Here is a 26,477-nt window from a genome sequence, read left to right as displayed (position 1 = left end):
GGGTGCAAGCATGGATAGTCTGGTAGAGGGGAGAGTTAACCTCTATTCAGTAGGAGATGGGAGTTGATGGACAAATGTCCCAGCCTCCTGACCTCCAATGAAAAGATTCTGAGGTATGTGTTTCCTGTTGTTGCTCAGAAATTCTCTAAGGAGAGAACTAGCTATAGCAGTGAGATACCTAATAATGTATCTACCACTGGTTTCTCTTTTCCTTGTCTCACTTTTCCCACTTTCTTTACCAAATGCTTCCTGATGACCTTCCATACAAACTATCTGCCCCTAAGTCTTTATGTCAGTGTTGATATTTGGAGCACCAACCAAACTGAGCCAAGGCTTAAAGAATATGGAAGCCATGACCAACCAAGGTTGAAAGATTATGACAGTCAGAAGAGACATCATGTAGCAGTACCAGAGCCAAGGCTTAAAGGTGGCAGTTACAGGAACTAAAAGATACTCTAGAAGACTGGCTGGAGCAGAAAATGGGAAGGGAAATTTGTGAGGTAGCAGGGGCCACTTAGTGTTTGGTCTTAGAACTCATGGTCACTATTTTGATATGATTGCAGAGACGGTGGGATCTAGATTGAATGAAGTGGGGGAGTGATATGCTAGACGGTATGGAGAACGAATTCTAGGGGAAATGGAGCCAGGACACTATGAGGAAATTATTAAGCACCTACATTTGGGAACTATTACCCACAGAAAAAATGAGTGGATTTCACAAGTATTGAGAAGGTAACATCTTTCTAAATTTCCATTGCTAAGTTCTTTATCAGAATCATTGAGGTGGTCATGGTGGTAACTAAGGTAAACTGGTAATTTATACACGAAAACATTTCAGCCATTTTTCTTCATAATAGTGCTCTTCATGATCATATAATAGCAAATTTTCTTTCAGAGCCTATTTTCTTCTCAAAAACAGAGTCTTTAACTTATGTACTTATGCACCTCCATCTTCTAAAAATATTGAAATACTTGTGGTGGCCGAGATACTAACATCATATTCTTCCGGTTCATCTGTGGTAGTAAATGATAGAATTTGTTAATGATGTATGTTTAAACCCAACTCCTAGTTTGGAAGTGAGGATGCCTATGGATGGTAAATTTTATCAATTTGCTCATGAGTATGAAAATAAATTAAAATGATGAAGAACCATACACCACAGCAAGAGCCTTTATAAAAATTATTTTTGATGTCTTTTGTGAGATATGTGATTTTGCCATTAAACCTTTTATTTGAGGGTGATTAATAACAACTCATTTCAGTTAGTGCAGTGAAAATGGGTTTTATTGTTCCCATTAGTCAGCAAAATTAAAAATGGTGATAAACCCTTTCTGAAGATGCAACTTTCATTAAAAAGGAGGAAATGAAAAACTAATTGAAAGTTACTGTAAATTTTGAATCATTAATTTCATGCCAAAATGAGTCATTAGAAATCTCTGATGGATATAAAAAAGCAATCATTTGCAAAATTGGAATGAGCAAAATTCAATCTAGGTGTACCTCTCTGTTTTTTTTAATTTGTATATTGGGAGAGCTATAATATAGAGATTGTTGAATTTTAACAAAAAAGCCTTTTGCTATATGTAGTTTGTATGTGCTGTGGGGTTCTAAACCAACTAATTAATTCCCCTTGGGATCCTTTTATTTCAGTTGGTCACCTTTGTTGTAACTCACTGCTTTTCTTGCTTTTTGTCTAATGATAATATGTCTGGTTCATATCACTTCACTATGAAAAATCTAGGGTTTTTGTTTTGCCTTGTGTTTTGTTTTTATTTTACTATCTATACTATGTATGTATATTTATTGTATAAATTGTATGTTGAATGTATAAATATATCTGATATATAAAAACAATAATATATAAATATTTGTCAATAATATAAATAATATATACATATAACATATAATAATAAATTAAAATACATATAAATAAAATTAAAAGCCTCAATCCCCTTTTTAGAAAAGAGAAGGGTAAAATTTATGAGCTTTCTTCTTGAGTCTCTCCAGTTTTCTTCTATGCAAGGAAAAGTAGTTCTCTAATAACCAGCATTTTTTTATTCTTCAACTCTGCTTTTGAAAGTGGACATAATATACTAATCTGGAGAGCTCATCACACCAAAAATAAAAATATCTGCAGGTCTAAATCACAGTGCAAGGTATCTTGTTCCATGAAACTACCTTTTATTATGGGATGTACAGAAAACAAATTGAATGTATAATTGCATAATACTTTTTTTGATGTTGTATCCAATGAAACTTGGCAGATAACATGCTCTACTATTTTGGAAAAAACTAATCAAACTAAAAAGAATTGTAAAATTAATTGGTTACCATGATAACTGAATTGATTCTCAGTGGACAACTAAAAGGCAATAGTGATGTTAAGAGAGAGTAGCGTAAATTGCAGTGGAAACTTCCAGATTCCTTTTGTAAGCGAGAAACAGACCAACAGACCATCACAGCGCAACTTTTTTTCTTCTCACATACTTTGAACACTTAATCACCAGAAAAAAAGAAATCCTTTATTATCATCTAGGATTCAGGTTCAAATAGCCAACTGCAATCATAGTGGTGCAAAGTAGAAGCATCATTTTTTTTTTTAAGTGGAAGACTTTTCATTTTACATTTAATATTATGCACATTATTGATTTTCTTTTCTGGTTGTTGTTCCTTGCAGAGAGTGAATCTGTCTTTCGATTTTCCATTTTACGGCCATTTTCTACGTGAAATCACTGTGGCAACTGGGGGTAAGTGGTTTTCTACCCATTCACCCTAAATAATCTACAGTTTCACTATAGTTATTATTTTTAATTTACTTTACATTTCAATAGGGACACTTATTGGGAAAACTATTGTCTTCTATCACAAAGTCACGGGTATAAATAAAACCTGAGAAAGAGTATAGCTATTGGAAAAACTTTTCAGAAAAAAAAAATTGTAGTTATAATAATTTTTAGCTTAGATTCATCTGTTTTCCTTCTACCTTTTTTTCCCCTTCTTTTCCTTCTGCATTTTAATTCATTTTTGGTAATATGGTAAGACTGCATAAATGGGAAGAGATCTAGAAAAAAAAGGTGCTTACGGAAGTTGTTACAGTATTTTTCTTCTCTCTTAATGTGTAGAATTGATTGACATAAATATATAGACAAACATCACCTCATGTATATTAGCTTCAATTATTTCGGTCCTCCCCGCATGCCTTCAATGCCACTTAGGTTGACTGGCAACTCATTTGAATCTTAAACACTGAGATTCAGTATGTAATCTTTTAGCGTTATTTTTCTGCACAACCTTTGGAGGTTACTTTAGAGATTAATAATACCCTAGAAAGGCAATTATTGTACTTTATAATATATGCCAGAAGTCAGGAAAAAATGTAATCCTTAAGTGCTACTAGCAGAGATAAGCAAAAGGCCAGAGAATATCCCTGTATTCTGAGAGAAAAACATAAAAATGAAAGCCTAAGTAAAGATGTAAGTTAAAAGAAATCCAGGCCGAATGCCTGTGCCTAATTCACCAAAGACCAGAGTCCTTCTCCTGTACTGGGTTTCATGATTGCTCTTCCAAAAGGATGAGAGAGTCCTGTTGATCACTACTGTCATATTTTAATATAAGACTTAGAATTATGTAGGAATCAGAATAAGCTTTGTAATTGGAAATATCAACAAGCAAATAAGAGTTTTTGAGTATCTACTCTGAGCAAAGGTAAATACAGGTACCTCTGTCTTGGGATTACATAGCCTACTGGACTATTAGAGTGAAGCAGAATGTGGCAGTTCCTTAGAAAATAGAAATCATGAAATATGGGTTTCCAGGGATGACAAAGCTCAGATAGCTGTGAACATTCTGTTTAGAGAAATGATTAAGATCTTCCTTGAAGGACGTCTCAGTTTCAAGGGTTGTGTAGGGAAAGAAGAGTAGGTCTCATGGAAGAATATCTCGAGTAATTATACAGAACAAGAAATGGGTAAGGTATATTTCGGATACCAAATAATTGAGTTTGAGTGAAGCTGAGAGTGGGTTTACAAAAAAACATGTCCTATTAAGATGATAAAATAGATTGGGACAATTTTATATACTGCCTCAAGAGTCAGTTGGAGTCGTTAGTACTTATTTAGGTAAGTGATGAGCTTAAGAAACTGAATCCAGACACTTGTGTAACGCCTTCGAGTATAAAAAGACTTTGTTAGTACACATATTTGGAAGAATATTGCAATAGTTTTGTGTGACACATATTGAGGGCCTTAGCAATTATGTGGCTTCAAACAGAGAAATGATGCCGTCAGCCAAAATTACAGACTCAAGCAGAAGAGCGGGTTTTAGGGAATGCCAATGGCTTCAGCTCTGAAACTATTAAATTATGTGTAAAGAAAGGACTAAGTATGGGGCACCTGGGTGGCTCAGCTGGTTAAGCATCCAGCTCTTGGTTTCGGCCCAGGTCCTGATCTCAGGCTTGTGAGATCGAGGCCCGGGTCAGGCACTGCTCTTTGCATGGAGGCTGCTTGTCCCTTTCCCTCCCCCTCTGCCCTCCCCCCCTCAAATAAATAAATAAAAGCTTTTAAAAAAGGACACAATATAAGCAAATTCACAGAAGGACTGTGTCTTTTTGAGCCCACTGTGTATTTCTGTGCTAGTATATTGCATGGCATTTAATAGCCATTTAATTAATATGTTGAAGGAATGAGAGAAAAAGAAAAAAGTAAGGTTGACATCATGAATTACATCACGCCTCCTAGCATCTTGAAAGTATGATAGAAGCATGGTTATTTTATAATATGGACATTAGGCATATTTTCTGATATTTGGGTTACTAGTGTTCCACTGAATTTCAAAAAGTGAATTCTTAATCACATTTGTTCAAAATCTACACACACAGCGGTAAAAATATGGGCACCTTTGATTTTCAGCTTCTCAAATTGCTTTATCCTTAAAAGTCATGCTAGTGATTCAGCCAATATGAACTAAGATTTCCCTTAGCTGAGTTGGTAGGAAAAAAAACCCAAACCAATAGCTATATCATCTTTACTGCTTCAAAGTACCACTTTCCTTTGAAATGATCTTCAAAATAAGTGAAAAATCTGGTGCCTTGAATGATCTCTGTCTCCTTTGAAGAGAACACTAATGTAAAGAAACTCTTTTTTCTCTATTTAAAATAAGCTAGCCTGGAAGTTGCATATATAAACCCATACCCTATTTAAAGGAGACTCAGCTGAGATAATTTGCACACTTATCTGAGTTCCTTCAAAATGAAACCAGAGATCTCTTGTAAGCTTTCAAATAAATAAATAACTTCTTTGCACTTTTATTTTTCATTTATTGAGTCAGTTTTGATTGGAGTCCCTATCGTGTGAAAGGCACAGTGTGTGATACTTCACTATATGCAAAGAATAAATTTGGGGTCCTGCTCCAAAGCTGAGAGTCTAAGAAGAGGAAGGGGTATATGACTGAGCGTAAGAGGAGGCTCACTGTAGATGCTGCTGGGGCGGAAGGTTGTTCTGGGAGGAGACCATTGCTTTTGGGCCAACCGAGAACAGGTTTGTCATATTGGCCTCGAAGGAAGGTAGAGGTTTAGTAGGCAAAGAGGCAGGTGGAAGTGATGTGGAGAGGGATGGGACTGTCCAGACAAGGGGATGGTGAGCTAAGGGACAGAGCTGAACCTATAGTGAACATATCAGGAGGGCTGACAAAATATATCACTTTATCCTGAATGGAAGGTTGGAGTTAGAGTCTAGTAGAGAGGAGATGGGAGGAAGGATGGCAAATACCTTGAACATTATAAATTTGCTTGCTAGCCAGCAGCTATCAGGTGTTTTTGAGAGCAGATCTGGCCTGTGCTGGCAGGGGAGAGCAGGGTAGGGTGGGGGCAAGAACGCAGTTAGCAGCAAGGATTTGGTATCTCTGCAAGGTCCACCGTGCCTTGGCCAGGATGGGTGCAGTGAAGAAGGACGGAAGGGGCCAGTGCAAGACACGGTGTTGGGTTCTTTGATCATAAGGGCTGCGGAGGTTTCTAGGCAAAAGGATCTGTGAGGACGCAGTGAGTAAAGCTAAGAATGGTTCAAATGGGGACTTGTGAATAGAATTTTGATGGATCTCTTCTGTCATTGACTAGGTGTGAGAGGCAGACGGACCTGTCTGACAAATGCTTGTCACATTAGAAATCTTGAAAAAGTTATTAACTATGAATGGCTTGGGAGAAAAGTAGAAACTGCGAGTGAGGTTATGTCAAGTTGAGTGTAGGCCATTCTAAAGAGACCAGGGACTGGGATTTTTAAGTAGGGACACATGGGTGTCTGTGAAACGGATATGAATATTCTATTGACTCTCAGTTCTCTTCGATTGTGTCTATAGATTCCTCTTGAACTTGTTTTTACATTAGATTGGGGGAAAAGAAAATGAAATGTGAAAGTGGATATTTTCAACCACAATTTGTTTCATTCCTCCCACACTGTTTTCCCATTTCCCATGCCTCCTTAAAATCCAGCCCCACTCCTCCTCTCTTTCTCTGTTCACATAGACACAAATTTCTTTTTTTTTTAATATTTTATTTTTTTATCTGACACAGAGAGAGAGAGAGAGAGAGATCACAAGTAGACTGAGCAGCAGGCAGAGAGAGAGGGGGAAGCAGGCTCCCGCTGAGCAGAGAGCCCAATGTGGGGCTTGATCCCAGGACTCTGAGATCATGACCTGAGACAAAGGTAGATGCTTAACCCACTAAGCCACCCAGGCGCCCCTAGACACAAATTTCTTTAAGACTGAAATGACCTTAAAGGTGTCTGTGTTACTGCTAAGACCAGCACCATTTCAAAACAGAAAATAGTTTAAAAATACAGACATCTGCCTAAGTTATTGTTACCCATCTTTATATTTAAATATATATGTATTTAATTATGAACACACTTAAGTTTATAGTTAAAAATATAAATAAAAACTAAATATCTGGCCATTTATTTATAAATTATAAGCATGAGTCTTTGTTAAGCATTTTAATTTTCAAAAGCTTCAATCATCCATACAAATAACAAAATGAATTAGAAATACCATCTTATTTTCTGGTTCACTGGTAACAGAATTTGAAAGCATTCATTTATCTTTTTATTTAAAAGATATTTCAGAATACAAATATTCCAGACATTAAAAAACTAGTATTCTGTGCATCTCATAAAAACATTTCATTAATGACACCACTAAGCTGTGTTATTTGAATATATATCACACTGCTTTCATTCTCTTGCTTTATCAATACTCTAATTGGTTCTTTTTCATTTTTAGGCTGCTTAGGTGATATTTTAAATGTTTCAAAAAGTAGATTTTTTTTTTTAAAGTAGATTTAAGTGTAAGGATTTGATTTTTAATTATCTTGACCATCACTTGTGATATCTTTTTCATGAGCCCATCCTGGGTACATCATACTAACTACAATGACACAAAATGTGGAGACGGGTAAGTGCTGCATTCAAAATCATGGGGAAGAGAAAGGGTGACAATATCCACATCATTCTGGCCCCAGGATTTAAGTATGTAGACAGATGCTGGTTCATAATTAAAATAGTGTGTGGAATTGCTGGCAGTTGTATGCGAGATTAGGAATCAAAGATGACATAAGTTAAAAAGGTAATCATGAACATGTATTATTCACCTTGATTGTACAAAGGATTTGCCCTCCCTTCCCTTCAACATGAATTTCTAATTGGAGGTTTAATGAGAAAAAAAAAAAAACTGCTTAGAATTTTTTCTCAGGGTACGAAAGCAGTTTTACTGACCCGTCTCTGTTTTCTTTATTCTGTTGTGGTTTTGTTGTTGTTTTTTTTTTTTTTTGAAATATAACTGACATACAGCACTACTTTCATGTAAGTTGTTGAATATTAAATTGATTTTATTTCATTTGCCACAAGATAACTAATTAAATAAAAAATATTCATTATGTCATCAGTGTTTAAGATATGAAAAGTCAGAGCATGACATTTAAAACATCAAAAAGACAAAAGTAAAATATTTACCTTCCTTCTTTCCCTGCCTCCTACTTCAGGCATTTCCCTCCCAATAAAAAACCCACCATTACCCTTTGAGCTGTGGTATGTTAAATTCAAATTTAGAGTAATTTCCTAAATTTAGTCTATAGTCATTCACTTTCTTTTTTTTTTTTATTTTCACTTTAAGTCCCCAATAAGAGAGGTTAAAAAAAAAAAAAAAGAAAAAAGCAGTGTGTATTATTTTGATTGGGTTTTCTGGATATGTATTAGCAAATCTTCCAGTTCTCTTTTTGTTCTCACTTTCAAATAATCATATTTTAATTGTAGTTCCAAATAATATTTCATACTTTTTAGAGGGACTTGATTAATAACAGTTATAACAGACTTTTTCAGAGTGGAAGAGAGTTCATTATTACTCATGAAGATTGATTTATAAATACCAAGTCTGTCATCTTTCAAGTGTATAACCTCATAGAACAGAACAGAATGCATCCATTAACTTTCTGAATCTAGTGAAAAAGTGAATAGAGTTATTTTGTCTTTTAATATTATTACTACCATTGTTGTTATTATTAAGAGAAAGCAGAAGTTATGAGTCTCTGGAGATCTGATGCATGAAGGGAAAGTACTGAAGGGATAGATGCTGGACAAAATAAAGCCATCCCATTCGATTCACTAATTGAAAGTAACAAACAAGATCTCAAGGATTCTTGGACAGAAAGATAAGTTTTGTGATGTCTGCTTTGCTGTATCTAAACGATTCTCTGTGAAGTCCCTCTGAAAACCCGAGATAGTTCATTTTAGCAGTCCTCCTACATGATTCATTGTTCCCCAGACTGTCTAGTGTCCAGAATTAAATTCAGCAGATTCACCAACACTGCTACATTTCTTTCCACCATGGCTTTATGAACTACATGTTCTCAAGCCCCTTTGTTTCTTCTGTGTATCGACACATCATATTCCGTTAATTGACTCTTTGGGACCAGGGTTAAGTGTGGCTGGAGATTAGAGCAATAGGAGTGGGGCCACTCAGGAAATAGACTCAAGTCACTAGGAATGATCAAGAAAAATCTGAGAGACAGAAATATGGGCAGAACAAAGGAAGAAAATTCTAGAAAAACAAAAAGGAAAGGACCATTAATGCATGATAGTTAAGTCATGATTGGGGACAGAAATGACGAATGTTGATCAGCTGGGATAAGAGCCTGGGTAAACAGCACATTCTCCAGATTTAGCACCTTCCTTTGCCATGACAGCCACAGAGGAGTCTACCCATCCCTGGTGCTTAGACATTCACCTAGGAACACTTGCCTCTGGAAAGCACCATTTATCCTTTCAGGGATCCAGGCTTTATTTGAAATATTGGCAACAAATATTTTGCTTGCATCCTGTCTTAGTCACTTCATCAATAATTCACAAAAATAACAATATTGCACAGATGCTCAAATATATCACCCAATTGAAAACAAAGTGTGTCTAGGTAACTAATTAGTAAAGTAGCAATGCACAGCAGGTGCTCCAACGTTGTCTGATCCTAGAAAACAAGGGGAAAAATACTAAGCACTTGAGGACTGACTTCGGACCCAAGCCAGTTCAGGAATAAATTCGGAGAAGCTTCCTGAATTCCCCCTGAAGCCAGCAATTGCAATTCAGTATTTTGGAGAAGTAGTCTGGCATCTAGTTTAAGATAAATATACTGATATTCAAATCAGAATATACAAGTTTAGAAGTCAAACTAGTCATAGCTGTTATAATCTTTAGGAAATTACTTTCTATTGTCTTGCCTCAATTTTCCAATCTATAAAATAGCATAATAAAAGTATCTAGCCCGGAAAGATTTTTGTTCAAGTTTAAGTTAACTAATAATCTGTTATTGTTACCTATCTCATAGAAAATGCTAATTAATAGCATATATTATTTTTACTATTCTTTTATATATATAATTTTTCTCTTTTATCCTTTTCAAAATACTTCCTTCATAAAGCTGTGCTTGCTTCTTAAAGTAGTTTGTCGTGTTTTCTTTGATGTCATTATCCATATCTCAGAGAATGTTTAAAGAGTTAACTTGTTATTATCTCCATTTTAAAGACTGACTCATCCATTCAGGAGTGGGAGGTATAAAGGGTCTAGATGACTTGGGATGTCCTCTTTATACGCATAGGCATATCTGTCATCTGTAACTGCAGTGCAGAATCTTCTCTAAAGACCTCCCAGTGCCAACATTCTATGACTCTGATTGTCTCACCAAATTTAACAATTCTGTAACGCATGGAAGAATAATCTTGAAATATTTCTCTAATTGTGGTACGATAGGCTGTAACTGGATAACAGGCATGATTATCATCAGCAGGCCACACATAGCATGCTTCCTACTCTACCCTTTGTGTGACAAGAACTTCGAGGACAAGTCATCAAAGCATAAAGTTAGTTATGGCTAACTGATGGACATCCCCCCAGCAGCATCTAGATGGCCTTTTATGGATTTGAGATTCACTTAATTGCTAATAACCAACTTGAAAATGTACTAAAGACCCAACCACAAATGCAAAATGAAATATTTGTCTAGTTAAATTTATGTGTGATGGTTAGCCTTTGAATTAGGAGACAGATTTTCTTATGGGTAACTATTATTTCAATGCTCACCATTATTTTCAGTTTCTTTTCTTAATTTTTAATACTTCACAGAAAACTAGTAGGTGTACTATAAAAACAGCTCAAAATGGTGTTCTCATTTCAACTGATACAGCTCTGAGGCTTAAACATAGCATTAAAAATAATAATTCTAAATGTTTTGTTGGCTATTTCTAATGGGGTTATGGTAGATTAAGATTACATTGTTGGTCTGACTAGCTGGGGGGCTACAGAGATATTTTTATTTAATCTTCTTGGATTATTGTTCAAATGAGAGGTTTCTGCTGAAGGCAAAGAAGATTTAAAAAACACTTTTTAACTGGTTTATTATCATTTTCCACAGCTACTTTAAAAAGCAAGCATCATTTTAGTTAATAATTTGCAGAGAAAACCCATAGCACTTTTAGATTATTCTAGAAAAATAGGAAATAAGGAGAAATTGGAACAACTAGATTTTGAAAAAAAAAAAAAGATTATGTAACTGTTAAAGAGTAAAAGCTCTTTAACATTTTTTAATTATGGCAAATATAAATAGGGTAAGATTTACCATTTATGGGTTGGCCATGAAGTTTTAGTCATTAAGTCAGCTCTGACTTTTTTTTTTTCCTCCTGTTTTTTTTTTCTTTGAAATAGTAATTCTCTGAGTTATCAATTTCCTCCACAATGCATTGAAAACACAGCTACCCCCCAAAACTTTACACCAGTGCACTCCTATAAGCAGTGTTCACTATTCTCTCTTTTTACCTTTCCAGTTCTCAATAATTAGAGATTATTTTGGAGAATTTTTTTTTTCTGTTTTTTAATTTTTTATTTTTTCAGCATAACAGTATATTTTGGAGAATTTTTTTAAAGCTCTTTTTTTTTTTAGCACTAGATAAAATTGAATAAAACTGATTATACAATTTGGAAATTATTGAGTATTCCCAGCTTATATACAGTTTAAAAACAGTAAGACTTATGAGGGGCGCCTGTGTGGCTCAGTCATTAAGCATCTGCCTTTGGGTCATGATCCTGGGGTCCTGGGATCTGAGGCCTACAGTGGGCTCCCTGTTCAGCAGAAAATCTGCTTCTCCCTCTCACACTCCCCCTGTTTGTGTTCCCTCTGTCATTGTCTCTGTGTCAAATAAGTTTTAAAAAATCTTAAAAAAAAAAGACTTATGAAATGTTATGTAACTAAGAATTAAAGTTATAAGGTGGTGTGTTAACATGGAAAGAGCGCTTATGATGATGATGAAGATATAAAATTGCAATTACGTACAATAGTATTTATTTTAAAATACCATACAAATAAAATGGAAGGAAAAACAATGCTGGTCATTTTGTAATGGTGGTTATTTTTCTGTTTCTGAGTTTCCAGATGTTAAGTTGAAAATAAGGTCATATTTCAATCCTTATATTTATTATTATAAAAAGTAAATAATAAGAATCTGACTTCTTTTCAATGCAGATGGCTACTGGTTTATTTTAACACCATTTATTTTTTTATTTATCCCACTGATACACAATGCTATTGTTAAAGTCTTTTAATTTTCATAGAATTTGAAATATATTATGTGGGTTAACTTGATTTCTTCTCTCATAAATATAAAATACACTAGAAATATAAAATACCCTAGAAGAAAACTAGAGAGAATTACTTTGTAATCCTGAATTGGGATTATTTTACTAAGAATAATACAAAACCCTGGGGCTCCTGGTGGTTCAGTCAGTTAAGCATCCATCTCTTGGTTTTGGCTCAGGTCATGATCTCAGGACGGTGAGATGAAGCCCCACACTGGGCTCCATGCTCAGGGTGGAGTCAGCTTGAGATTCTTATCTCCTCCCTCCCCCTCTCCCTCTACTCCTGCCCTTCTGCTCCTTCTCCCCACTCACATCGGCTCTCTCTCTCTCTTACCCTCTCCCCAAAATAATAATAATAATAATACAAAACCCAGAAACCATAAAAGAAAATATTGATAAAACTGTATATATTAAAATTTGGTTATATTGATGATTCATGACATTTACACATCAAAAATTAAGAAAAAGGAAATAAAAACCAAGAAAAGTATTTACAACATACATGACAGTCAATGGGCTATTTTCCTTAATATAAGGAGTTATTGTAAGAAAAAGATAAATATGGCAACAAAGCAATGAACAAGTGGCAAAGGCAATTTATTAAAAAGGAAATTACAGGAACTTCTGATTTCAGCTTCCCATTACAAAGACCTTAGAGGTTGCCATTCTCAGTCTAACAATAAGAAAAAGTTACCTAAGCTGAAAATCAGCAACTTTTGTTGGACCCATCAGAGAGCTGAGCTTATAAGACAAACCACCCTGGAATCTGGAAAGACAGGTGTATCCAAAGAGACGTAATAGGTATCTGATTACGTGGAGCAGAAGCCACTGGCACCACAAATTGGTAGTAACATTTAAATAGTAATTTCAAGAGTTGGAGTGTGGATAAGCCTAAGAAAATTCTGGAGTCTCTGGTCTTAGTGGGGGCCCTTAAGCTTTTATGGGCTTGACTTCCAAGAGCCCTGTCAGATTCTCAGAGTAAAGATATGAAAAGGGTCCCCTCATGGCTCTGCTGGGAGAGAGGAAGAGTAATCCTTGTGAAATACATATAGAACTTTCTCCAAAACAAAAGCCTAATCTTCAGGGAAAGATTTTTTTTTTTTTTTCTAGGTCTTAGCCTAGCTAGAAGAGGCTTTTGTATTTCCTCTAGAGCTACCTCTAGAGCTACATAGGGGACAATAACAATAACAATAGATACTGAACTGAAGTCAGGGCTTCCAGGAAATCTACTGAAAATGTTATAGCCAGGGTGGGGGTGGGGATACTACTCCAAATGAAAACGCCTTTGAAGTTCACAGTCCAAGAACATGGGTCCATTAAAAACTGACAAACTTCTAAAATGGAAATTTGAAGGGAAAAAGTATGGGGAAAAAAATCAAACATACAAGAACTATGGGGCAATAACAGAAGATGTAACATAGACATAACAGGACTATCAAAGGAGAAGAAAGAGTAGAGAAGAAGAAATATGTGAAATAATAGTGGTGAAGAACTTTCCAAAATCACCAACAGTCATCAAACCGGGAACTCCCCAAATGTCGACCAAGAACACAAAGTTAACACTCCTAGGTATATATTTTTTAAACTGGGGGAAAAATAATAAATAGATAAATGAATAAATAAATAAATAAGCAGGCAAGCAAAGAGAAAAAGCTTAAGAGAAGCCAGAGAAAAATCACACCTGACTTCCAAACACCCAACCAGTACCTCTCAAAACTGACAAGGTCATCAAAAGCAAAGGAAAGTCTGAGAAACTGTCACAACCCAAAGGAGCCTAAGGAGACATAACGACAAAATATAATGTGGTATTTTGGGACCTGGAACAGAAAAAGGACATTATGTAAAGCCTAAGGAAATCAGTATGTTTACCTAATAACTTTGGTGGTGATTATGTATCACTGTTTAATTAATTTTGACAAAGATTCCATACTGATAGATGTTAATGGTATGGGAAACAGGGTGTCCAGGATATTGAAAGGCTCTGTATTACCTTTGCAACTTTTCTTTAAATCAAAACCTGTTTTAAAATAAAAATATTTTTAAAAAGGGAAAATTTTAAAAGTGGCTATTAAACATAGAATAATATGTCATCTCACTGCTAATAAGAGAAAGCAAATTAAAACGATGATATATTATTTCCACTCATGTGGTTTGAAAAGATTTTAGAAGAGCAAGTTGGAGAAATCAAAAAGGTTTTTTTAGGGTATGGAGAAAAAGGTACTCTCAAGCATTGCTGGTGTTATTGTCTATTAAAATATAAAATGTATAACTGACAGTGCCATTTCTAGTTCTAAAAATGAGTCATCTGGGTGTACTAGATGGGTCATGTAGGTAAACTAATGTATAAGGATGTCTATTGCTAAAGATTGGAAAAACAATCTGAGTATCTACCAATGAGGATGTTCAGGTTAGGGACAGTGAACTAAAGGTTTGTGTACCCATGGGATGGAGTACCCTGGAGTCTTTGAACAGAATGAGATCATTCTCCATGACTTAATGAAAGAAGCAAGGTGCAGAACAGTGTCACAGAATAAAAGTATGTGTATGCATGTATATATTGACAGGTAAGTATTTATGCATCATAAACTATTGCTGAAATGATCTGGAAGAATGTATATATGCTTTCAAGTGCATAGAAAAATCGAGAAGGACATGCAAGAAATTGTTAATAGTATTTAACCTTAAAGAGGAGAATTGGTGGATTGCTGAAGACCAGGAATACAAAGGGGATATAATTTTCACAATCATATTGCATTTCAGGTCATTACTATGTTCATGTATTACCCTTTTATTTTTTTATTTATTATTTTTTTTGTATTACCCTTTTAAACACCATTAATATTTAAAATTCTTACTGGTGTAAGAATTGATCAGGAATAAATTTGCTCAATACATGTATTTCTTTTCATGCAATATAATCCTATATATTTATCAAACAAAATAAATATGTTAAGAGTATGAGGAATTTGAGAGGCAGGGCGGGAGGTTGTGTGGGGTAGGGAGGGAAAAAATGAAACAAGATGGGATCGGGAGAGAGATAAACCGTAAGAGACTCTTAATCTCACAAAACAAACTGAGGGTTACTGGCAGGTGGGAGGGGAAGGATAGGGTAGCTGGGTTATAGACATTGGAGAGGGCATGTACTATGGTGAGTGCTGTGAAATGTGTAAGCTGATGACCCGCAGACCTGTACTCCTGGGGCAAATAATACATTATATGTTAATAATAATAAAAAAGTATAAGGTATAAAGCTTTTTTCATTATTTTTACTTCAATTTCTTGTGTTTTAGAGTTTCAGATAGTGGCAAGTGTTCATAAAATTGCCATTTTAAGAATATTTGCTTTAATTGTTTGCTGAAGGATTTATCAATACCCTCTTAAAACATAGAAAGCACAACTCTCTTGATATCTCTGATGTTCCTGGGAATAAACCTGAGTTAATATTAAATTATGGAATATGGCAGGAGAAGGAGGGCAGAAAAGGATTTTAGTGATTTTTGGTTTAAATGTTATAGTAATGTTAAGACTAGTAGATATCTGAGATATCTACTAGTCTTAACATTTCTGGGCCCTGCAAATAAACATTTCTGGGCCCTGCACCAATTAATGAACAACACATTTTTATGTTATTAGCAACTGCTTAGTTAACGCTACAATGATTGCAAACTGAAAACAAATTCCAGGATATTTTCTGAGGAGATATAAGAAAATGTGAATAGTTTGTATCTGTTGTAAGAAGCCTTGCAGATTTGGAAGCAGGAAGCACTGGGGTTCTGGGAACAGACCAACAAGGAAGGGCAAGAGAATTAGAAATGAGTAAGGCCAGAACTGGTGGAGTTCCTCTTTCAGTGGCCTTGGGATATTTTTATTTCAGGATTTGTTATGGACTGAACATCTGTGACCCCCAAAATTCTTATGCTGAAGCTCTAAACCCCAGTGTGGTTCTGTGTGGAGATGGATCTCTAGGAACGTAATTAAGGTTAAATGAGGTCATCAGGGAAGGCCCTGGTCCAATGGGATTAGTGCTCTTGTACAAAGAGACACCAGAGAGGTCATTCTCTCCCTGGGCACATTCAGAGGAAAGACCATGTGAGGACTTTGTGAGAAGGCGGCTGCCTACAAGCCAGGAAAAAAAGCCCTTAGTAGAAACCAAACTTGGCTGGAACCTTGATCTTGGACTTTCTTGCCTTTCCAGAACTATGGGAACATTAATTCCTGTTGTATAAGCCACCTAGTCTATGGTATTTTTTTATGGTAGCCTGAGCCAACTAATACAGATGTCCAAAGGGCTTAGTAACTTTGGTCTTCAAACTCGGTAGGAGTTATCTCCAGAAATATAGATTTTTGGAACAATGTGATACTTAAGTTCTCAGTAATGTCCTAATTCTTCGTAACCTGTCTTTTAGCCAAACTATAAGAATCAGGAGCCAGCCTCCTCCGAGAAGCAGAAGCTTGTCTGGGTTTCAGGACTGGCTACATCAGGGTGGTAGAATGAGAAGGGAGAGTGATATGTGCAGGCAGCCAAAGCAGAGAGTTATTCTGCTTTATCAAGGCACTGTGGGAGGTGGGCAGATGGCAGTGAAGGCACAGGGTCATGGACTGGTGCAGGCCAGAAGGGATGAATTCCAGACCCCACAATGGCTCAAAAAGGAAGATACAAAGGACAACAGACAGCTGTTGGCTGCCTTCAGTAGATAGGCTTTTGCACAGAAGGAAACACTGGCCTGATGGGACAGCTGGCAAATACCTCAATCTAGTATGTGGTCGAGAATGGGTACAAAGAAGAGTTCCAGGACGAGCTACTAAAGGTACTGAGGAAAAGCGGTGGTAGAAGTAAGGAATTTCATTACTCCTGTCTCTGCACAAGTATCTCTGTTGAGAAATGTGTGGCTTTTCAAATATTGTCCAAGTGGCTTCCTTATTTCAGTGCATTCCTCGGCCAAGAAATAACATGTCTATTCTGTGTCCACACAGAGTATTTAAATCACTTGCCTTTTCCTATACACAATAGATGGTACACTTTCTGGTCACAGACGAGAGCACGCACTGCTTGCTCCTCAAGCGATGATGGGGTGTTTGTACAACGGTTGGGCCTCCAGTGTTTCTCCCACAGCTTGGCACCCTTAATACCAGGCTCTCACCTATTGGGGGAAGCCGGGAAGCTGCTATTCACTTCTGTTTTACAAAATCGTAATTTCATAAACTGAACAGCAGCCCTGTTTTTTTTCACCATTTCATGCTTGGCAGCCGGCCGCCACTAAACTGATAAAACGTTAGAATGAGTAACAGACTGCCTGCGAATTACCTGGAGGTTCCTTATAAATGTGGGTTTCTGGGCCCTGCACCAGACCTGCTCCCATGGGCTGATGTCAACGTTCTGTGTAGGAGGGGCGAAGCATCAGCCACCTGGTTAGATGAGCGATGAGCCTGGGAAAGGGTCTTTAAGCTGAGACGGCAGAGCAGGTACACCATTTTTGCACAGATTCTGTTTCATTTAATAAAAAGAGCAACATTTTCTAACATTTCACTTTTCAAAATTCATGTAAGTTTTACATTTTAAGTAATTTTCATTTTACTGGGGAGACAAGGCCAACCTGATGTGGATGGTGGAGACTAAAACCCTCATCCCCAGCCACCTCTAGGCACCCACATTCCCTACTGGATCCGCTTTGTGGCAGCAAGACCCAGAAATCTGAGTTTCATCAACTCTCCTGGTGAGTCTCATGTTTATTATGCTTGCTAAGGGGACAAAACACATTTTAAGAAACACAGTGCCTTTATGTAACTCACATCTGGTCAGTGGAGACTCTAGTAAAAATGAACTTATAAAAATCTTTCTATTTTCACCATAGAGAAAGCAATTAGAGGTTTTAGGCATAAATTCAACTACAGCTGCCTATAAACTGTAAGAGGAAAAAAAAAGTCACTACTCATCCCTAGATAGCGGATCTAATTACTTTCTTGTAATAGTTTGACAGGGCAAGATTTAGACTACAGAGCACAGGCTTGCCCTTCCAAGGCTCAATGTCACCTCTGTTTTGTGTCTGTCCTCCAGAGTTTCTCACTGGGGACGTGTACTTGTTCTTCTGTCTTTGTGGTCTGGCAGTATGCAGAGATAGTTAGTGCCTGATGTCTTTCATTAACTCTTCCCCCAAATCTGTGCTCTACAGTATAATAGGATGTATTCCCACCTACGCATTCTTATTTTTTTAAGTTATTTTCTTCAGGAAATAAGGGATTTCTGCATAGTCTCCTCAGCATTTCCCCAATGCAAAGCAAGGAATAGGTCAACAGAACCCTCTCAGCAAGGCTCAAATGCAAAATTTTGGATGACCCTTCCAATTAGCATTGTAGTCCGATGCTGCATAGGTAAGGTGTCAGAAAGGGGATAGCAGAGAAGACTATTTTGTCCCATTCAAGGATCGGATTCAGTGAGACTGTATCTGTTACAACCACCTCATTCAAATAACTCATTCTGAAAGTGAATAACGTTTGTAGTAGCTCCTTGAAAAATCGAGCTTGCGGCCCACCATAGCCGTAGGCAGAGAAGGGATGTAAATGCCAGGCTGAGTAAGAGCTCTGCAGCTTCCACTTGGCTTATATTAAAAGCAATGGCTTTTCTAAGATTCAAGTGTTCTCTGTGAGAGCCTTTTTTACCCTAAGTGTAAGGCAAAAGGACATATGAAAAGAAAAACTTTTCTTCTAAATTTTAAAGGATAACAAATAAATGCAAAATGAAGAAGAAATTTTGTGGGTCCCAGTTTTGGAAGGGCAGAAATAAGACCAACAACGACAAAAAGTGTCGAAAATATCATTATGGGGGTTATGATTTTCTGACATACCCATCTGTTTCTGGTTGTTAGTCATACGTGCAAGGCCCATGATTTCCAATGGGAGTCAAATGTGCTTCCTTTTGACTTACCCTCTTCGGGTCAGCATGAACCCCAGCATTCTATCTGGGAACCACCTTTTAGATCTGTAAATTCTACCCCAACCCCCATTCTTAGACTTGAAGAAGATGCCTTCATGTGTGCTGTTCAGCTTGAAGATACTGAGAATCTACCTATAACTCAGAGAATAGTTAAGATAATTTATTAACACTAAACAGGAAAATGTTCGGTTTGCTAAATCATGTTTAAAAATTTTGCCGCTTTGTCCATTTCCATGTAGTAAAGTACAATCCATCATTTTCATTCCTTTTGCCTTAATCAGAGGCTTCAAGCCAATAAATATCTACATTTTCCAGTGAGATATTTGCTTGCTGAGCCACATATGTAAAACCTTGAATGACCATCACAGAGACTTTCTAACCATAAGTGATTTTTCTTCCTCCAATAGATGCAGTTTAAGTGTCTAGACCTTGATATTTGGCAGTTGGACACACTATGCCTGATGAAGAGCCCCTTGGTAGCAATGAGAAAGTAATTTCTTAACCTAATGAAGTAGATCATTTAAAACTCGGGGCAACATATCTGCAGTTTGCTTTAAAACAAAAATAAGTAGTTTACATCTAGAAGCAGTATTTCTGTTAATGCATTGTGCCTTTCATAGCCTGTGTTTATTTCATTAGGATGTTTTTGTTAATGATTTCTCTACTACCTCTGACATATCCTGAACCAGTGGGGTTTTTTAAAAGATTTATTTATTTATTTTGGAGGGGTAGACAGAGGGAGAGAGAGAATCTCAAGCAGATGCCCCTTTTGAGCACGGAGCCTGATGTGGGGCTCGATCTCACTACCCTGAGTTCACAACCTGAGCCAAAATCAAGAGAGGATGCTTAACCGACTGAATTACCCAGGGCCCCCCCTGAACCGATGTTTTAATCAAGGATATATTGGTTATGGCATTTGGTCACACCACCCTTCCTGTGTCTTAACTCAAATGCTAATGAAGTACATTTTAGCCTGTGCAGAATGAAATAAATGGAATATATAAATCCCCCTAGTATAGGCTGTGTAAATCATTATTGCTTTTTTTTATTATTTTCAAAAATATGCTCTAAACAGTAATGGGTCAAAGAGTGAAAATCTGAATACTTCATAGCGCTAAGGACCTAGGCGGTCTGGAAGAGTTTCAAATCTCCTTTAACTCTGTTTCTGACAAGTGGTCCCTAAGTGTAGATTAAGGATTTCTCCTTTTGCTGCACTTTCTGAGCCAATGCTTACTTTATATAGCTGCAATGAAGGAGCTAAATGTTTCCAATATGTAATAAATTCATTTTCAGTGAAAAATCCCAAGGCAAATGAGAATTTATAGCCTTGCATTTAACAAGAAAGTGAAATTATGGGTGAATGATATCTTTTTCTGGGTTGAAAAGAATTATTGAGGTTCAGCATTTTAGTGAACCTATTGTTAGTACTAGGTATTTTTTTTCCTACTTCCTTGGCCTCCAATTCCCTTGTAAATAGCAAGGAATAGTGCTGGACATTATTGATAAACAGCCTAAACTGCATGATCTCTGTCCTCAAGAGAGGTAGAGATATACAATATATCTGTATAGGTATATACTATGGGATACGTAAGGTGGATGGTTCATGTGTGCCACCTGTAGACCTCAGAATATATTGGTGAATGGTAGAGTAGAGTAAGCTCTGTAGAGTAATATGGCCTCAGTTCAAGTACTGCCTCTGCAATTAATAGTTTTTTGCCCTCTTTTGCTAGTTTTCTTGTCTATAAACTGGTTATTTCAGTAGCATCTAATATGCAAATGATCATGAGAATTAAAAATATTATGATACCTACAAAATGCATAGAACAGTCCTTAGCAAATACTAATTCAATAAAATTTAGCTGCTTTTTACATTTGCTAAGGGATATATCTATTCCACACTTTAGAAATATTACTATCATGTATAATTTCACCCCCAAATTGTATTTGACCTTGTCTGGGAAACAGAGGTTCTAGGATGCTGGGACACAAGCTGTAATCACTACTAGTTGATTAATCACTACTAGTTGACTCAGTCCAGCATGTTCTGTCCACAGTGTGTGATTCAGTCAGTGCTCCAACAAAACCATAAATAACATGCATCATGGGCCTTCAAAAACCTCTCACAAATAGTGAAAAGAGGAAATGTTAAATTAGCTATATTCCAGGATCAGTTGCTAAATTTGCACACACGCACACACACACATCATACATTGTAGAGATACAATGAAAGCCCAGGTTTTAAAACAACAAAGAGTTTCCGCTATTTGTGTCATGAATGGATTTGTGGAAGAAGTAGCATTGGGTTTGGTTCAGGAAGGAAGCATAAGATTTGGATAAGCTGAGAAGCTGGGAGAGTCAGTTGCAGAAAGAGAAGTACAAATGCAAGTAAACTGTTTACAACATGCATGGAGGGTGGTGAGTTGTCCAGTGACTTGTGCATGAGACACACAGAGATAAGGTCAAGAAGACAGGTTAGAGACATTACATAGAAAGGTCTTTGGTATTAGGAAAAATAAAATAAGATAAAAACAGAGAGACTCTTAACTCTAGGGAACAAACTGAGGGCTACTGGAGGGGAGGTTGGTGGGATGATGGAGTAAGTGGGCAATGGACATTAATGAGGGCACTTGATGTGATGAGCACTGGGTGTTATATGCAACTGATGAATCACTAGTTTACATTGTGAAAGATGGATGGAAAACTGGGTCTTGGTCATCATTTCCATTGTCTGGTTAAAACACAATGGAACCTAAATTGGGCCAAGACAGAAAACCGGAAACGAAGAGACGGAGAGAAGGGATAGTACATTGTCAGAACTGTCACACTTAATAGTTAATTGAGAGTGAAAGAGAGCCCAGAAGAGAACAGCAGTTAACTGATAGAAGAATAACAGGATAAATAGCACTCCGATGTATTCTGTGTCCTGAGAGAATGTATCCCACCTTTATGTTAAATGGCCTCCACCTTGTCTTGGCAAGGATGAAAGTGAGCATTGGGTCCCATATCCATTGTTCTTTTTTTTTTTCCTTTTATTCCCAAGACCTTTTTGCATTTGGGTAAAGAAGCATTTCCTTTTGCCGTTCCTTTGACTTGCACACCCTGGTAAACCATGAGATTTGCATTGCTTTGGGCACAGCTGAGCATGAGGGAAGTTGGCTCACCGCAGACGAAGCCAAGCCCTCACCACTGGGTAGACCAGCTGACCTAAGTGCTGGGTGCCCAGTGCCCACAGACATAAATGGTGGTTCATTTCCCAGGCTTATACCACTGTTTTTGGAACACAGAAGAAAAATTAAATAGTAAACAGGAAAAAATGTCTAAGTTTATCTGGGTATCAAGTTATTGTTTAATATTCTGGTATGATTTCTATGAAATCAAGTCACAAGAGATGTTTTCCACAGGAAATAAAGCAAAATACAAAACTGACATCATTGTCAGGTTCACTAATAAAAACAATGGAGGGTTTAGGAAGCCATAAAATCCAAGCAAGAAATGGCCCTGGTAATGAGCAGAATGAATAAAGGAGGTGGAAGGGAAAATATGGAGGAAGATAGACTATGCAGTTCCTCTATTTCCATGCCCTAGAGACAATCAAGTGCATGTATTTACCCTTGTCTTGCCATCTGCATACATTCTTCTCACTGGTTCACCCTCCCTTACTTTATGTTATGGAAATGAATTATCTAAACAATAATTAATGTCTTAATAGGGTTATCCACCAGTCAGGTAAACACGAAGTTAGAGAGGGTCCTGAAATTCTGGAGCTATAGATTTTCTTAAATATGTTTGAATATTCCATAAATATTATATACATGTTACATATCAAAAACTGACTGATATAAACTGTCATTACTTTGCTATTTTATTGGAAACCCCGGAAAAAATTCCATCACAGCAGGTAAAAGTTTAGCACATGTTAATAGTTGAAAAAGCATATCTTTAAATGATATTTGAAGTATCAGGTGTATGGTATTCCATTTGTACAATTTTTTTTAAAGATTTTATTTATTTATTTGACAGACAGAGATCACAAGTAGACAGAGAGGCAGGCAGAGAGAGAGGAAGGGAAGCAGGCTCCCTGCCGAGCAGAGAGCCCGATGTGTGGCTCGATCCCAGGACCCTGGGATCATGACCTGATCCTAAGGCAGAGGCTTTAACCTACTGAGCCACCCAGTTGCCCCTGTACAATTTCTAATATGAAGAATTTTTTCCTAGGATCTTCAATCAAATGTTTAATGAATAGAACTTTAAACATGGTATCCTGAGGCCATAGGTAATAAATAATTTTGCTACCTGCGTTGCAGTCAAGATGAATGTATCCTTGTGAACTTCATCTCTGCCAACTCCTCTATGTTTTACAAAGTCAATGTGCAGATACATCCAGCCCAGAAGTTTTGGGGGCTTCTACTGATTCACATATCCATCAGTGTTCTGAGCATCTCTGTGTTGAGTCCTCACAGAAACCTTAAAGGAAATACTGAATGCAAAACCCTGTACCCATCCTCACCCTCAAAGCACAGTTCCACCTGTGTTCTTCCCTCTGTGAACTAAATACCACCTACTACTTTGTCCTGCTGTCATTCTTGACCTCTCTTCTCATTAACTCTTATTATATCTAATGATTACCAAGTCTTGGGCAATTGTACTTTTTAATCTTTCTCTAATGCAACAATGTTTCCACATATATTCTGTCTTCATGTCTTCACCTCTACCCTCCCTCCCACACTGTGTTTCAGCCATTCTTAAATACCTCTGGGTTCCAATAACCTGAGCCTCTTGTCTCAGATCCTGTTACAGGGTTCTCCTTCTCCAATCCCTTACCTGCATTATCCCTACTGGTCCTTCAGGTCTCAGTTTGACAGACTTCTTCATAGAAGCCATCCCTGACTCCCAAGACTGAGATGTGTATTCCTCCACTATACCCTCCATACCTTGTCCTTGCCTCCTGTTGTGGAGCATTTAGTCCTCTGAACTGCCTTCCTTCTTCTCCACTCACCCCCACCTCTGAGGGTATGGTTGTCAGCCCAGCATCTAGCCAGTAACTGTCATAGTAAAGAGTGTTAAGAAATATTTGCATGAATTAGTGTTATAGCTCCAACCACAATATTAGACAAATATTGACTAAGCAAAAAAAAAATCTATTATCTTCTAGAGAATTTAACACAGGGATAATTTAATGAATGTTTTCTGTGAATAGGTGTCTTTTCAGATTTTAGTTCTGTAATACACTATAGAATGTAATTAAGTAATTGAAGGGCAGTGCTTTCAGCTTTAAAATTAAGCCTCAAATTGATCCTATGATAAAAAAAATCAAAACATGTTTACTTTATTTTTTAAAGATTTTTGTTTTATTTATTTGCCAGAGAGAGAGAAAGAGCTCGAGCGCACAAATGGGGGAGAGGCAGGCAGAGAAAGAAGCAGACTCCCTGCTGAGATGGGAGCCTGGTGTGGAACTCGATCTCAGGACCCTGGGATCTTGATCCCATGACCTGAGCTGAAGGTAGACAACCTAACGGACTGAGCCACCCAGGTGTCCCAAAACATGGTTACTTTAAGCTCTATCCAAAAGTCATTTTTTCAGAATCTGTAACAGCTCAGTTAATGTACGATTTTTTTTTTTTTTTTTTTTGGTCTGCTGGCTTTTAAAGCAAAGATTCCAACTTACTTAGGTAAATATTTTTATAACTTCTATAATATTAGTGGTGCTTGATGAATAGTAAGTGCTCAGTAAATATTGGTTGAATGGCAGTGACTAGGAAAGCATTAGAAACTTAGAAAGATGTTAAAAATGCTTATGAGATATTCAAATTCTGGATATGGGATTTGTATACAGTCTCATGCAAGTTGGTATTTGACAAGGAGGTTGAGAAATGAATGTCTCAAGTTCTTTAAAGAAACTTCTAATATCTATGGTAGGCTGAATTATGACAACCCAATTATCAGTTTCTAATTCCTTAAAACCAGCAAATTCTACCTTATAAGGAAAAAATGTCTTTGTGGGTGTGATTAAGTTCAGGATCTTAATAGGGAAATTATCCTGGATTATCAGGATGGGCCCTAAATGTTATCATAAGGGTCTCATAAGAAGAGGAAAAGAGAAATTTCGTAGACAGAAGAGGCCAGCAATATGACCACAGAGATAGAAGTTGGAGTGATGTGGCCGCAAGTCAAGGAATGTTGGAGTCAGCAGAAGCTGGAGGAAGCAAGGAATAGATTGTCCCCTAGACCCCCCACAAGGAGTACAGCCTGCTGGTACCTTAATTCATCCCAACAAAATTGATTTAAGAATTGGGCCTCTGGGGACGCCTGGGTGGCTCAGTTGGTTGGACGACTGTTTTCGGCTCAGGTCATGATCCTGGAGTCCCAGGATCGAGTCCCGCATGGGGCTCCCAGCTCCACGGGGAGTCTGCTTCTCCCTCTGACCTTCTCCTCGCTCATGCTCTCTCTCACCTCCTCTCTCTCAAAGAAATAAATAAAATCTTAAAAAAAAAAAAAAAAAGAATTGGGCCTCTGGAGCTGTGTAAGAACAAATTTCTGTTTTTTTAAGCCATTGAGTTTGTAGAAAGTTTTATAGCAGCTTTAGGAAACTAATTCAATGTCCATGTGATCATTTCTTCTTATAATGTATAAGCCTGAGTTTATAACTACATGACTGAAACAAATCTGGGAATAAAGACAAATATTTCATTGGATTAAGTTCCCTTTTATAAAACAACTTCTCGCATGAGAAGACATCATTGTATTTATTCTGGTTTCCTCCTCCTTCCTCATTCTTTATATTAGACTAAACTAAGAAGAATGTATGAGAATATCGGTGTATCACAGCATGTGAATCTATACTTTTCCTTTGACCGTGTGTCTCTTTTCCAAAAAGTTCGTATAAGCAAATTAGATTTTCTTTTTTTTTTTTTTTTTTTTTTAATTTTTATTTTTTCAGCATAACAATATTCATTATTTTTGCACCACACCCAGTGCTCTATGCAATCCGTGCCCTCTACAATACCCACCACCTGGTGCCCCCAACCTCCCACCCCCCACCCCTTCAAAATTCTCAGATCGTTTTTCAGAGTCCATAGTCTCTCATGGTTCACCTCCCCTTCCAATTTCCCTCAACTCCCTTCTCCTCTCCATCTCCCCTTGTCCTCCATGCTATTTCTTATGCTCCACAAATAAGTGAAACCATATGATAATTGACTCTCTCTGCTTGACTTATTTCACTCAGCATCATCTCTTCCAGTCCCGTCCATGTTGCTACAAAACTTGGGTATTCATCCTTTCTTTTTTCTTTTTTCTTTTTTTTTTTTTTTACAGCTTTATAAACATATATTTTTATCCCCAGGGGTACAGGTCTGCGAATCGCCAGGTTTACACACTTCACAACACT

The 26,477-nt window shown here is 37.0% G+C and overlaps 1 protein-coding gene across 2 annotated transcripts in view; it reads left to right on the top strand.

The window, feature by feature from the left end:
- The window catches only part of PLXDC2 (plexin domain containing 2), a 489,244-nt gene that overhangs the window by 244,837 nt on the left and 217,930 nt on the right, over window positions 1–26,477 (top strand). For both annotated transcript variants that reach the window (XM_047740347.1, XM_047740346.1), the window contains one exon: window positions 2,679–2,748. In XM_047740347.1, coding sequence (XP_047596303.1) covers window positions 2,679–2,748 — 70 coding nt within the window. The remainder of the gene's footprint in view (window positions 1–2,678; window positions 2,749–26,477) is intronic.

The sequence above is a fragment of the Lutra lutra genome, chromosome 8, assembly GCF_902655055.1.
Source record: "Lutra lutra chromosome 8, mLutLut1.2, whole genome shotgun sequence".
Lineage (NCBI taxonomy): Eukaryota > Metazoa > Chordata > Mammalia > Carnivora > Mustelidae > Lutra > Lutra lutra.
This window is presented reverse-complemented; position numbering and strand designations above follow the sequence as displayed.